Raw genomic sequence first — 15,060 nt, 5'->3', positions numbered from 1 at the left:
AGTTGGATTTTGTTAAAAAAAAAAATCAAAAAATTCAAAAATTCAAAGAAAAAGAAAAAAGATTCTGGTCCAAAACCCAAAAAACCGAAACTGAACCTATTTATGGGCAAATTAGACTGAAATGGTTTTTATATTTTTTTGTTAAAATCGGACCGAATCTGAATGAATAGTGCCTATTCTGATTCCAATTTGAGGTGAGAACCGGACCGTACTCACCCCCAAAAGACATTGGATTAGAAATGTTACTAAACCAAAAACTAGTTGGTGGCTCTTTTTACGACTATCACATAACCTACTCCATAATCCTTTGGTTCCAGGATTTATTGGTTGAAAAAATTAGTAACTTCAAATTCACCCGAAAATTTAATCCGTACACCCGGGCTCAAAAAAAGAAAGAACAACACATAAAACACTCACCCCTACTCTGAACTCTGAAGCCAAAGAGACGGATGGGGCAGACGCCATAGGAGTGCATGGAAGTCCATTAGTCTTCAGAACACTGCATTATGGAAGATTGGATTCTGAAACCCAATTGTCAATTCAAGGTATGTATCCTGATTCCTATTAAACCTTGCAGACCTGGCTTGAAGCACCTATAAGTTTGTCTATTGGGCTGGTTAGAAAATCCCCAAATTTTCAGTTACCATGTAAACCACTGCCCGAATTTGTATATTGGTTGATGCCATTAATATATTAATATTAGTGCTTGCCTCAACAACTAGCTCTATCTGGAAAAATAACATTAAAGAACTCTTGTTTTCTTTTTGGTTGAAACATTATGTAAGAAATGGTTGGCCTCACAATCACAATCAGAATCCTACACACACAGAGAGACATTGGTATGGAGGGGATTGCAAGTTAAAGATCAAATCTTGAAGACTAGAATGGCACCAATGGAGTAGTACTTATTTTGGGTTTCAATTTCTTCTGTTATTCTCTGCAAGCTTGTGATATTTTCTTCTGGGCCCAAGTTTAAGTTCATTTAGTGCTGAAGGTAGCAACTATTCGGGTGGTAACAGAATGCTTATCAGAAACCCATCTCAAGTAACCCTCAGCAAATGGGACACCGTCCTTCCCAGCATCGTCGTGTGTGTTGAACTCGACATGGTAGGTAATTTTCTGGTTAACCTCTGTGAATGTGAGCACCTGAGGATTTACACTCATGCCCACTTTAGGTGGTACTACAAGAGCCAAGTTGTAAGTTGAATTAGCTGGGCCAACATTTGTCACCGTTCTTGTGTAATACTGAGTCCGAGTCTCTGAGGACCCGGTTTTGATAGAAAATGTAGGATAATTTAGCTGTGCTTCTGGTACGGCTCCTACTTGAGAGCAGTTCACTGTTTGTTGGGTGATGACCTGTATCTGCTCGTCTGTGTAATTCAAACCACACAAGTAAGGAATGTAATCCTCTGGTTTTATGTCGTAGATGAGCCCCGGGTCATTTGCTTTTGAAGGGTTAACATGGCCTGCACCAAGGGCAAAGATATCTGCTGGAAAAAGTGTTTGGTCAACAATGGCAGAGCCTGCGAGGTTTTCTACTTCAGCTGTTGTCATGATTGCTGACTTAATGGCAGCTGGTGACCAGTCAGGGTGGGAGCTTTTGAGCAAGGCTGCAATGCCACTTAAGTGAGGGCATGACATTGAGGTACCTGAAATCATGTTAAATGTTGCCTTGCCTTCTGTTCCATTGTCCACAGAAACAGGCCATGCAGCTAGGATGCTAACACCGGGACCAATGATGTCAGGCTTCAAAATTCCAGGGCTTGTAATGCTTGGTCCTCTTGATGAGAAGGAAGCAACCTTGGGAGCAAGTGGATCTCCGATGACAGTACCTTTAAACAAGATTGTGGCTGTAGGTGTTGAGGTTGAGTTTATAAAGGCTTTGATATTCAAACCTGCCTGATAACTCACATGTGTTGCAGGGAGGACATGAGCGTCAGCTAAGACGCTATAGCCATCTATCGCTTGGTTCACAAGAATCATGGCAGCACCACCAGCTCTTTTCACTTCTTCCCCTTTGGCAACTCTTCCTCTTCCTCCTTCGCACACCACTATTTTACCTTCAAGATTTTCAAGGGATCCTGGACTGCACAAAGCTGATGATGGGTTGCCATTTGCGCCCGGATAAACAAGAGGTAACAATGTTGAATTAAAATCTTTACAAGAGGTAACAATGTTGAATTAAAATCTTTAGGCTGGAACAAAGATACGCCGTCAAATTCTCCATGATCTCCAAGCAAGGCTGTTGCTCTTATGCTCCTGTCAATGGTGCTTGCTCCTACTGTGAGAATCCATGGGGCCTCATTGGATAAAGACTCATAGGAAGGACCAGAATTTCCAGCTGAACAACTGACAAAAATTCCTTTTTGCATTGCTCCGAATGCACCCACTGCAATTCCATCTTCATAGAAAGGAAATGAAGGACCACCAAGTGAAAGGGAGAGCACGTCCACACCATCTTCAACAGCAGTATCTAGAGCAGCTACAATGTCACCTTCTGTACAACCATCCTCAGAGCAGATTTTGTACATTGCCAAATGAGCATAAGGTGCCATGCCAGCCGCTGTGCCATTGGCCATTCCAAAAGCATTGGCGCCTTCCACAAAATTCCCTGCAGCTGTGCTGGATGTGTGGGTGCCATGGCCTTCATCATCAACTGGAGGGCCTCCTGTAGTTTTTCCGCTTTGGAAATTTCTTGCACCAATAAGCTTGTTATTGCACACTGTTCCATTGAAGTCGCACTTGCCTTTCCATTTAGCTGGAGGAGGCAGTACTCCTTCATCACTAAACGAAGGATGATCTGGTCCGATCCCAGTATCCAAAACTCCAATTATCACACCTTCACCGTAATTTGCTCCTTTCCAGACTCCCAATCCTTGCTGCAACCCCAAGAAGTTAGGACTATGAGTAGTGTGTAAAGGCAGAATCCTCTCTGGATGAGCTGACACAAACCCTTCTTTCTGTTCCATTGCCTTTACTTCCTCCGGCATCAGTTTTGCTGCAAATCCAGTGGCTACATTGCGGTATGTATGAACCATTCTTGGCTTTGTCAGCTCGTTTGAGTTTGCAATAGTGTCCGGCAAAAATGTTTGATACCAGCTCTCTAAATCTTCATGAGATTTTGTAAAAAACAAGTTCTGGACCGGCCTTTTCACCCAAACAATGTAAGTTTGCATGCTACTTTTGCCCTCATCTGTCTCCGCAGCAACTGCTACTGATAAATAAAACATGACACTGAAGCCAAGAAGATATATAATCTGCAACATCACACACTTTTTGTTCTCCATCTTTTGATCAAGAAGAACTTGGGAGTACAAGTGCTCTGTGTTTGTCTACCACTAAAGCAATTATATATAGAAGATAGCAACAGATCAAGCTGGAAAAAGCCTGCATTTCTTGTACAGGTTGAAGGTGAAGGTTGGCTTGTTGTGACTTGGTTAAATTAAAGCGCTGCCAAATGGTCCTTGACATAACAGTCCAAAACCTGTGCTGGAGTTATGAAATTAATACAGAGGACTTGGTAATGCTTGCAAATCCATAGTTACTTACACCAAACTGGCGATAGGCTTTATGTTATAACTTACACTAGATTTATTAGCAATTTGGGCCAACTTTTGTTTTATTTTATTTTTATCATTCTTGTTAAAATTCATTGTTGCTCTTGGTACATAGTTATGGAGCTTGCTGCTGATACAAGTTGAGAATGTCTCCAGCCGGGAAAAAATTGATAATGTCAAAATGAATTATCAAATAAGCAGGCCAATATTTTTAACTTACATATTTGAGCTCACTGCAAGAGTCAAACCATTGACATAGGTCATGTATGTGGTTTTTATTTTATTTTTATATATTTTATAGTGTGCTGAAGTTATCATCCACACCAGTTAATAGTGTTCAAATGGTCATATAATTGGGATTAAATAAAGAGTTATTTACACTAACAGGGTTATTAAGAAAACTCATTTTGCTAGAAAAAAAAAACATGTTGTGAATTATTACATTTAAGTTCCAAGTATACCATTGTTATACTTCATGTTTTTTTTTGGTCAAGTGAACTACGTGTTAGTGTAGTGGTTTTTATCTTTCAATATTATAAGAAGTTTCATGTTCAAATCTCCTCCTTCGATCAACAAATGCATACCCTTAGGTGACGTTTGGTGGCTCGGGTTGGAGTGGATTGGTCAAGACAAGAGTAATATAGGAATTACATATTTATCATAATTTAACCAATTACTTATTAATTTGTATTGCACTTGAACTTACATATAGTGTATCTGACCCATAGTGTACGTGAACCTGCTGCGAAGCCGAAGAGATAGAGAGGCCCTGCATTAAGGAAGCTGGGGTTCTGAAACCCAAATTCTACACTGAAGACTTACATTTTCCTTCCACCAAGCCAAGCAATCATATTAGCTTCTGGGTTTGCTTCTCTTCTGTCCACCGCACACACTGACTGGACCTCAGCTTCAAGGTATGTATCATCTTAAACTTGCAAACTTGACTTGAATTGAAGTGCCTACAAATTTGTACACAATGCCCAAATTTGCAGTTTATAGTTTCTACCGTAAAAGCCTATAGTTAATGCCATTCATAAAAAATGAAGAAAAGAAAAAGATAATAAAAGTTAATCTCATTAATATAGTAGAGCTTCACTCAAAGCTAGCTAAAGCTCTATATGGAAAAATTGATAAACAACAAACAATCCTTTTTTTTTTTGCTGTCAATTTCAAATTATTGCTGAAACATCATGTAAGACATGGTTGACCTCACAATCACAGTGGTGCACAAGCAGAGGACACATTGGTTTGGAGGGCTTCCAAGAAAAATATCAAATCTTCTAGTACTTCAATTCAATTACACCACTGGAGTTGCACTTATTTTGGGCTTGAGTTGTTTCTGTTATTCTCTGGAAGCTTGTGACAACTTCTACTGGGATCCTATTTTAATTTCACTTGCTGGCAAAGATAACAGATATTGGGCTAGTAACAGAATGCTGATCAGAAACCCATCTCAAATATCCCTGAGCAAATGGTACACCATCCTTCCCAGCACTGTCTTCTGCGATAAACTCCGCGTCGAATGTAATCTCCTGGTTAACCTCTGTGAATTTAAGCACCTGAGGGTTCACACTCATGCCCATGTTCTGTGGCACAAAAAGATCCAAGTTGTAAGTTGAATTAGCCGGGCCAACATTCTTGACGGTCCTTGTATAATACTGAGACCGAGAGTCTTCGGACGACCCTACTATAATAGAGAATGAAGGATAGTTTAGCTGTGCTTCTGGTATGGCTTCTACTTCAGAGCAGTTCACTCTTTGTTGGGTGATGACCTGTATCTGTTCGTCTGTGTAATTCAAACCACACAAGTAAGGAATGTAATCCTCTGGTTTTGTGTCATAGATGAGCCCAGGGTCATTTGCCTTTGAAGGGTTAACATGGCCTGCACCAGTGGCAAAGATGTCTGCTGGCTTAAGTGTTTCGTCTACAATGGGCTTTCCTTCAAGGTTATGTACTTCAGCAGTCGTCATGATTGCAGACTTGATCGCAGCTGGTGACCAGTCTGGGTGGGAACTCTTGAGCAAGGCTGCAATGCCACTTAGGTGGGGGCACGACATTGAGGTGCCTGAAACCATGTTAAATGTTGCCTTACCTTCTGTGCCATTATCCACCGAAACAGGCCATGCTGCTAGGATGCTAACACCGGGACCAATGATGTCAGGTTTCAAAATTCCTGTGCTTGCAATGCTTGGTCCTCTTGATGAAAAGGAAGTAATCTTGGGAGCAAGTCCGTCTCCAATGACAGTTCCTTTAAACAAGATTGTGGCTGCAGGACTTGAGGTGGAGTTCAGATAGGCTTTGATTTTAACACCTGCAACATAACCCACATGTGTTGCGGGAAGTACATGAGGGTCAGCTAAGGTGCTATCACCATCAGTCTCTGCATTCACGAGAATCATGGCAGCTCCACCAGCTCTTTTCACTTCTACCCCTTTGTCAATTCTTCCTACTCCTCCACCTCTCTCACACAACACTATTGCCCCTTCAACGTTTCCAAGTGATCCAGCATCACAGAATGCTGATGATTGTTTTCCATTTGCGCCTGCATAAACAAGAGGTAATAATTTTGAACTAAAATCTTTTGGCTGGAATAATGATTCACCGTCATATTCTGCTCCATTTCCAAGCAATGCTGTCGCTTTTATGCTTCTGTCAATGGTGCTTGCTCCAACTGTGAGAATCCAGGGTGCCTCATTTGCTAAAGAAGCATAGAAAGGACCCGAATTTCCAGCTGAACAACTGACAAAAATTCCCTTTTGTATTGCTCCAAATGCACCAATTGCAATCCCATCAGCATAAAAAGGAACTGAGGCACCTCCGAGCGAGAGGGAGAGCACGTCCACACCATCTTCCACAGCAGTATCAAGAGCAGCTAAGATGTCACCTTCAGCACAACCCTCCTCAGAACAGACCTTGTAAATTGCCAGGTGAGCATAAGGTGCCATGCCAGACGCTGTGCCATTGGCCATTCCAAACACATTGGCACCTTTCACAAAATTTCCTGCAGCTGTGCTGGATGTGTGGGTGCCATGACCTTCATCGTCAACTGGAGGGCCTCCTGTAGTTTGCCCACCTTGGAAATTTCTTGCACCAATAAGCTTATTATTGCAAACTGTTCCATTGAAGTCGCACTTGCCTTTCCATTTAGCTGGAGGAGGGGCTACTCCTTCATCACTAAATGAAGGATGATCAGGTGATATCCCAGTATCCAGAACTCCAATGATCACACCTTCACCATAGTTTGATCCCTTCCAAACTCCCAATCCTTGGTGCAGCCCCAAGAAGTTAGGACTATGAGTAGTATGCAAAGGCAGAATTTGCTCTGGATGAGCGGACAAAAACCCTTCTTTCTTTTCCATTGCCTTTACTTCCTCCGGTGTCAATTTTGCTGCAAACCCAGTGGCCACATTGCGGTATGCGTGAACCATTCGTGGCTTCTTCAACTGGTTTGAGCTTGCTATAGTTGTGGGCAAAAATGTGTGATACCAACTCTCTAAATCTTCATGAGATTTTGAGAAAAAGTATTTCTGGACTGGCTTCTTCACCCAAACAATATAAGTTTGCATGGTATTCTGCTCCCCATCTGTCTCAGCTAGCGGTTCCAGCACTGCCTCTTCATTAGCAACTGCCACTGATAAATACAACACGAAACTTAAGCCAAGAAGATATATTATCTGGAAAGCTAAAAACTTTTTGTTCTCCATCTTTTGATGAAGAAGAACCTCAAAGTGCAAGTGCCTTGTGTTAGTCTACCATTGGAGCTCCTATATATAGTAGACAGCAAGAGATGGAGGTGAAATGTGGGGTTTGAAGGAACATTTGCCGGCATTTCTTGTACCGATGATGGCGATTCAAGGTTGTGAAGGTATGCTTGTTGTGACTTGGTTGATTAAGGGGCTGCCAAATGAGGCTGAGCATAAGAGTCTAAACTGCGGCACATTTGGAATTAAAAAACAGGACTTGGTAATGCTCGCTAATCTCTTTCAGTTATACCAAAGCGCCGATAGACCTTATGCAATACTAGATTTGTTTTGTCTGGATTTTGGAGGCTGTTCTGTTAGTCTGGTGCCAACTAGTTTATTGTTCTTATCAATTAATTGAGACAAGAGTGGTTAAAATAACAATTGATGATTTTGATTCTAATTTGGCACTATATAATGTTGTGAAAATGGACAAACACTTTCACTCACTCCCCTAATGATCTTGTTGTTGATGGACTTTGTGACACACACAAGGATGGATGAATCACACACACACAACACTTGAGAAACCAACCAAGCACAAAATGACATAAGTATTTTAGAGGTTCAGCAATTGCCTACATCCTCTTGGTGATCCTCTTGAGAAATTCACTAATGAAAGAATAAGTTACAACTTTGGTTTACAAAGAAACCCCTTTAGAACTCTATTCTCTCCCAAGCTCTCTTTTCTCTCTCACCCCTTGCTCAACACTTTGATACACTTGTGAACACTCTCACAACTCTTGGTGTTTCCCCCCTTTGGTGTCTAGACTACTCAAGACTCAACTCAGCTCTCTCTTGAACTGATTGCCCTCTCTCTCTTCCTCCCTTGGTAAGTTAAACCACTCTTGGACACACTAGCTCCCAGCTACTTGTCCACTCCTTGAGAAGTAAAACCACACTTGCTGTCTTGCTTCCTCTTCCCTTTAATACACAAGCCTTTGGACTTAGGAGAAGGCTCCATCTTTTCCTCCCACGTTCTCCCCTTGGTTTCCAGACTTGGACCACAACTTGGGCAGAACAAAGGCTAGGCATAGATAGCTGCAACTTCAGCCACCCTATCTAGAGCTATAGGGTAGGTACTCTTTGAAACAAGTCAACTATCCTCATTCAATGGTGCTCCAGCTTTTCCAGCACCTTGCTAGACATCCTAGAACCCATAAAACTCCTTGGAAGCTCGAGGGATTAGGTAGGGAACCGACACATGTGAAGACACCTTGAAAAACGCATGGAAAAAAACAGCACAGCAACACTGGCGATCGGTCGCCGATACATTGCGACCGGTCGCTGATACCTTATGGATACATTGCGACCGGTCGCTTTCTGCGATTTCTCCAGCCTTCGAATCTGTGAAAAACGACCGGTCGCCCAAACCTTGCGACCGGTCGCTCACTCCTTCACTTGCATACTAAATGTGAGCCATTTTTCCAACAGACTTGGTAATGCTCGCTAATCTCTTTCAGTTATACCAAAGCGCCGATAGACCTTATGCAATACTAGATTTGTTTTGTCTGGATTTTGGAGGCTGTTCTGTTAGTCTGGTGCCAACTAGTTTATTGTTCTTATCAATTAATTGAGACAAGAGTGGTTAAAATAACAATTGATGATTTTGATTCTAATTTGGCACTATATAATGTCAAACAAAGTTACAAATGGCTGGCATGGCCTAAATATGAAGACAATAGTTTAACATTTTCTTTTGCTTTAGGGGGATTTGCGCAGTGTGAGAGTCGGATAATTTCCCATAGGTGTAACTGTTTTACTGAAGTTAATAAGTCCACACATTGTTTTTTTTTTTTAATGGGTACATAATTAACTTTAAAGTAAGGGCTTTCATAAATAAAGTAAGGGAAGGGAATGCTTCATCATGACCAAGACCTGGAAAATCGATTGTTCTTTTTCATTTTTATATTAGGGCAATATAATAGCAGTTTACCTCACAGTTTTTATCCTTTTTTTTTTTTTTTTTTTTTTCTGGTTGAATCTCTCAAATTATTACAATTTTCGGTCAAGTTAAGTTGAATTTCTCAAATTATTGAGACTTTCTGTTGAATTGTCGCCCTTTCTTCATGCAAAGGTTAATTGCAATTTCGACAGAAAAAAAAAAAAAAGGAAGGTTAATTGCAATTTGCAACTTTGGATCTGTTCAGAGGGAATAACAATCAACACGATGAGTCTCATGTCTTGCTAAATAAGTCATCCTTGAAATGTTTAAAGAGTTCACGCTAATAGTTGACAAAATAAACATCTCAAGTTTCACTCAAAAACTTTCTTATAATTTCCAGTGCTTCTCTCAAATTTTCACTGATACCGATTGATAGGAATCTCTATTTGAGCTGGTACTAGGGTTAGTTGTTAACCATCAGTTAGGCTATGGTTAGTTGAGAGTTGGGTAGGTCAACTCTATATTAACGAAGTGAGTCTGTATTGAGGAGTTAGTTGAGAAATTGTATCTTGTTCTTTGTGAAAGAAATAATATCATTGTTCTTGAGATATTGAGTTAAGGTAGAAAGCAGGTTCAATCACCGATTTTGTGTCAATATTTCCATGAAAATCGATTTTTAAAACCGGAGGTGATAAAAGGGATGATTTGAACTTATAGAGCCCTTAACAAAATTACAGCTAGGGTATATCAACAAGGCTCTTAATCCCCTTGACTTCATATTCTCACAGGTAAATTATTATTACAATATATGAAAATACATTATTATTTGTAACTAGATTAAGATTGAATGATTATTACCTACTTAGAGTCAAAGATCACAGCTATTGGGCTAGTAACATTATGCTTATCAGAAACCCATCTTAAATACCCCTGACCAAATGCTACACCATCCTTGCCAGCACCATCTTCTGCAATAAACTCCACATGGTATGTAATCTCCTGGTTGACCTCTGTGAATGTAAGTACCTCAGGATTCACACTCATGCCCATTTTATGTGGTACAAGAAGATCCAAGTTGTAAGTTGAACTAGCCGGGCCGACATTCCTCACGGTCCTTGTATAATACTGAGACTGAGACTCATTGGACCCTATCTTAATAGAAAATGAAGGATAATTGAGCTGTGCTTCTGGTATGACCCCGACTTGAGAGCAGTTCACTTTTTGTTGGGTGATGATCTGTATCTCTTTTTCTGTGTAATTCAAACCACACAAGTAAGGAATGTAATCCTTAGGTTGTGTGTCGTAGATGAGCCCTGGGTCATTTGCTTTTGTAGGGTTAACATGGCCTGCACCGATTGCAAATACGTCCGCGCGATTAAGTCTTTGATCAACAATGGGCAACCCTGCAAGGTTCAGTACATTGGCGCTTGTCATGATGGCAGATTTGATTGCAGCTGGTGACCAGTCAGGGTGAGAGCTCTTGAGCAAGGCTGCAACGCCACTTAAGTGAGGAGTTGACATTGAGGTACCCGAAATTATGTTGAATGTTGAATTAGACTTTGTGGCATTGTCCACAGAAACAGGCCATGCAGCTAGGATGTCAACACCTGGTCCAATGATATCAGGTTTCAGAATTCCAGGGCTTGCAGTATTTGGTCCTCTTGATGAAAAGGTAGCGACCTTTGGAGCGAGTGGATCTGATGCGGCGCCATTGAACAAGATTGTGGATGTAGGTGTTGAGGTTAAGTTTAATATTCTGTCTGTGGTGCTTGCTCCAACAGTGAGAATCCATGGAGCCTCATTTGATAAAGAACCATGGTAAGGACCAGAGTTTCCAGCTGCACAGCTGACAAAAATTCCCTTCTGAGTTGCTCCAAATGCACCAACTGCAATCACATCCCCATAGAAAGGAATCGAGGGACCGCCAAGTGAGAGGGAGAGCACGTCCACGCCATCTTCAACAGCAGCATCCATTGCCGCCAAAATGTCACCTTCAGCACAACCAAAGTCGCAGACTCTGTAAATGGCCAAGTGAGCATAAGGTGCCATGCCAACAGCTGTGCCATTCGCCACTCCAAATGCGCTTGCGCCTTCCACAAAATTTCCAGCAGCTGTGCTAGAAGTGTGGGTGCCATGGCCATCTTGGTCAAATGGAGCGCTCCCTGTAGGTTTCCCTTTGCTTGAGCCTATGAAATCTTTCGCACCGATAAGTTTTTTATTGCACAATGTCGCATTGAAGTCACATTTGCCTTTCCATTTAGCCGGAGGAGGGGATACTCCTTCATCACTAAATGAAGGATGATATGGTGCAACACCAGTATCCAAAACTCCAATGATAACGCCTTCACCATAGTTTGTTTGTTCCCAAAGTCCCGACCCTTGGTGTAAACCCAAGAAGTCAGGACTATGAGTAGTCTGCAAAGGCAGAATTCTCTCGGGATGAGCTGACACAAACCCTTCTTTCTTTTCCATTGCCTTTACTTCCTCTGGCATCAGTTTTGCTGCAAACCCTATGGCCACATTACGGTATGTATGAACCATTCTTTGCTTCATCAGCTGGTTTGAGTTTTCACTGGTTTCAGACAAAAATGACTGATACCAACTCTCCAGGTCTTCATGAGATTGTGCAAAAGAATTCTGGGACACCGGCTTTTCAACCCAAATGATATATGTTTGCAGATTGTTTTGCTCCTCTTGTGCAATTGCGAGTGATAAATAAAACATGAAAGTTAAACCAACAAGATATATAACCTGCAATGCCATACCCTTTTCTGTCTCCATCTTTAATTTGGTTAAAAGCACTTGTAAGTCCTAGTGGTTTGTGTGAGTCTACCATTTCAAGCACCTACATATAGTAGACAGCAAGAGAGGTTGAACAATATCATTGTTCGGTCAAGTCAAGAAACATTGGCCTGCATTTCTTGTAATTTTGAATGCTTACCTGTTGCAAGTATGAGTTTTGTAATATTTATATATACAGGACCTGGTAATCCTCGTCAAGCTATAACAAAGAGGTGAGTTGGTGCCAACTGGTTTATATATCATTCCTTTTAAAACCTGAATGATATCAATTCAGTAATGTCACAGATTAAACACGAGCAATAAAAAATAGTTCAATTAATTCTTGACAAAATGAATTTTCAAGCTGGCCCTGCACTACTGTACTTGGGTCAGAAGAAAAACAAATGAATCATTTGTTTGAAAAATTTGTATGTGCTGCAGATTGCTTGAAGCTCTTTTAGATTTGTATACAATGCCTAAAATAAAATAAAAAAACAAAAAAAAAAACTATAGTTTATGCCATTATTATGGTAGTGCTTCACACAAAGTTAGTTAGCTTCTGGAAAGATAACACAGAGAAGAAACTGATAAAACCCAAGTGCTGTTTCCATTGGCAAAATTTTCTATCATTGGAGAACTGTATTAACAAAATTGACAGCTAAAGTACAGTCATCTTCAGTAGCAAGGATCTTAATAGCCCTGAATTTACTATGTTCATTATTATTAGATCACGCATTATTTTTTTGATAATTGGAGGAGGGCTGAATTCGAACCGGAACCTCTTTCGCCATTCTGTAGATACATTATTTTACATACATCTAGTTGTAAGTTTACTTAGACTCAATGACCACAGCTATTGGGCTAGTAACATTATGCTGATCAGAAACCCATCTCAAGTATCCCTGTGACCAAAAATCATCCTCTCCAGCAGTAGCACTGTCAAGTGCAAGAAACTCCACCTGGTATGTAACGGTCTGGTTAACCTCTGTGAATGTGAGCACTTGAGGATTCACACTCATCCTCGTTTTATTTGGTACTAAGAGATCCAAGTTGTAAACCGAATTAGCTGGGCCAACGTTCTTGGCAGTCCTTGTATAATGTGCAGACTGAGTCCACAGCTTGTGACTTGAACTCACAAAAATAGAAAATGAAGGATAATTTAGCTGTGTTTCTTCTATGGCTCCAACTTGAGAGCAGTTCACTGTTTGTTGGATGAGGATACGTATTTGTTTCTCTGTGTAGTTTAAACCACACAAGTAAGGAATGTAGTCCTCTGCTTGTATGTCGTAGATGAGGCCTGGGTCAATTGCTTTTGAAGGGTTAACATGACCTGCACCTATTGCAAAGATGTCTGCCGGCCTAAGCCATTCATCGACAATGGGCTTGCCAACGAGGTTTAGTACATCCGCGGTTGTCATGATTGCAGATTTAATTGCAGCTGGTGACCAGTCAGGGTGTGAGCTCTTAAGCAAGGCTGCAATGCCACTTAGGTGAGGACATGACATTGACGTACCCGAAATTATGTTAAATGTTGCCTTAGATGTGGCATTGTCCACAGAATAGGGCCATGCTGCTAGGATGTCAACACCGGGTCCAATGATATCAGGTTTTAGAATTCCAGGGCTTGCAATGTTTGGTCCTCTTGATGAAAAGATAGCGACCTTTGGAGCGAGTGGATCTGATCCGGAGCCTTTGGACAAGTTTGTGACTGTAGGTGTCGAGGTTAAGTTTAATATTCGGTCAGTGGTGCTTGCTCCAACAGTGAGAATCCATGGAGCCTCATTTGATAAAGAACCATATTCAGGACCATCATTTCCAGCTGAACAGCTGACAAAAATTCCCTTTCGCATTGCTCCAAATGCGCCAACGGCAATCAGATCAACATAGAGAGGAACTGAGGGACCGCCAAGTGAGAGGGAGAGCACGTCAACGCCATCATCAACAGCAGCATCCATTGCAGCCAAAACGTCAGCATCAGCGCAATCATAGGCGCCACAGACTTTGTAAATTGCTAAGTGAGCATAAGGGGCCATGCCAGATGCTGTTCCATTGGCCTGTCCAAACAAGCTTGCACCTTCCACAAAATTTCCTGCAGCTGTGCTAGACGTGTGGGTGCCATGGCCATCTTGGTCAAATGGAGCACTCCTTCTAGCTTTCCCTTTGCCTGCGTCTATGAAATTTTTTGCACCAATAAGCTTGTTATTGCAGATTGTTCCGTTGAACACACATTTGCCTTTCCATTTATCCGGAGGAGGGGATACTCCTTCATCACTAAATGAAGGGTGATCAGGTCCAATCCCAGTATCCAAAACTCCAATTATCACTCCTTCACCATAGTTTGTTTGTTCCCAAAGTCCCAATCCTTGGTGTAATCCTAAGAATTCAGGACTATGAGTAGTGTGCAAAGGCAGAGTTCTCTGTAGATGAGCTGACACAAACCCTTCTTTATTTTCCATTGCCTTTACTTCCTCAGGTGTCAGTTTTGCAGCAAACCCTGTGGCTACATGGCGGTAAGCATGAACCATCCTTTGCTTCATCAGCTGGTTTGAGTTTGCACTAGTTTCAGGCAAAAATGATTGATACCAACTCTCCAAATCTTCATGAGGTTGTGCATAAGAATTCTGGGAGACCGGCTTTTCAACCCAAACAATATAAGTTTGCAAGCTAGTTTGCTCCTCTTGTGCAACTGCTATTGATAAATAAAACATGAAAGTTAAACCAAGAAGATATAGCACCTGCACTAATGCTATACCCTTTTTGTTCTCCATCTTTAATTTGGTTAAAAGAAGAACTTGGAAGCTCAAGCGGTTTGCGCTAGTCTACAATTTCAAGCACATACATTTAGGCCATAGTACATAGCAAGAGAGGTTGGTTCAACATGGGATTTGAAGCAACATTGGCCGGCATTTCTTGTCAGGTTTGAAGGTTGAGTTTGTTGTGACAAATGGGAGACTTTTGGACTATGTATATTCACATGACTTTGTAATGCTCACTGAGTTTATCACAAGTGATGGCGATGGACCTTATGTCATATTATAGATTATTATGTTATATTTTCCTATTTGGATCGGTGCACTAGATACTAAGTTATATCAGG

The 15,060-nt window shown here is 41.2% G+C and overlaps 1 protein-coding gene and 3 pseudogenes across 1 annotated transcript; all 4 read right to left on the bottom strand.

Moving 5' to 3' along the window:
- Window positions 1-782: 782 nt before the first annotated feature.
- LOC110746691 (subtilisin-like protease 3 pseudogene) lies at window positions 783-3,287 on the bottom strand (annotated as a pseudogene).
- Window positions 3,288-4,289: 1,002 nt separating this feature from the next.
- LOC110745150 (subtilisin-like protease 3) lies at window positions 4,290-7,405 on the bottom strand. The gene has a single exon (XM_021945231.2). It carries the CDS (start codon window positions 7,259-7,261, stop codon window positions 4,949-4,951), a length of 2,313 nt encoding a protein of 770 aa, XP_021800923.2. The 5' UTR covers window positions 7,262-7,405; the 3' UTR covers window positions 4,290-4,948.
- A 2,452-nt stretch (window positions 7,406-9,857) lies between these two features.
- LOC110745151 (subtilisin-like protease pseudogene) lies at window positions 9,858-12,047 on the bottom strand (annotated as a pseudogene).
- Window positions 12,048-12,793: 746 nt separating this feature from the next.
- On the bottom strand, window positions 12,794-14,731 carry LOC110745152 (subtilisin-like protease 3 pseudogene; annotated as a pseudogene).
- Between the last annotated feature and the right edge of the window lie 329 nt (window positions 14,732-15,060).

Source organism: Prunus avium, chromosome 5 (assembly GCF_965620075.1).
Source record: "Prunus avium chromosome 5, drPruAviu1.hap1.1, whole genome shotgun sequence".
Classification (NCBI taxonomy): Eukaryota; Viridiplantae; Streptophyta; class Magnoliopsida; order Rosales; family Rosaceae; genus Prunus; species Prunus avium.
Note: the sequence above shows the minus strand (reverse complement) of the source record. Positions and strands in the feature narration are given on the sequence as shown.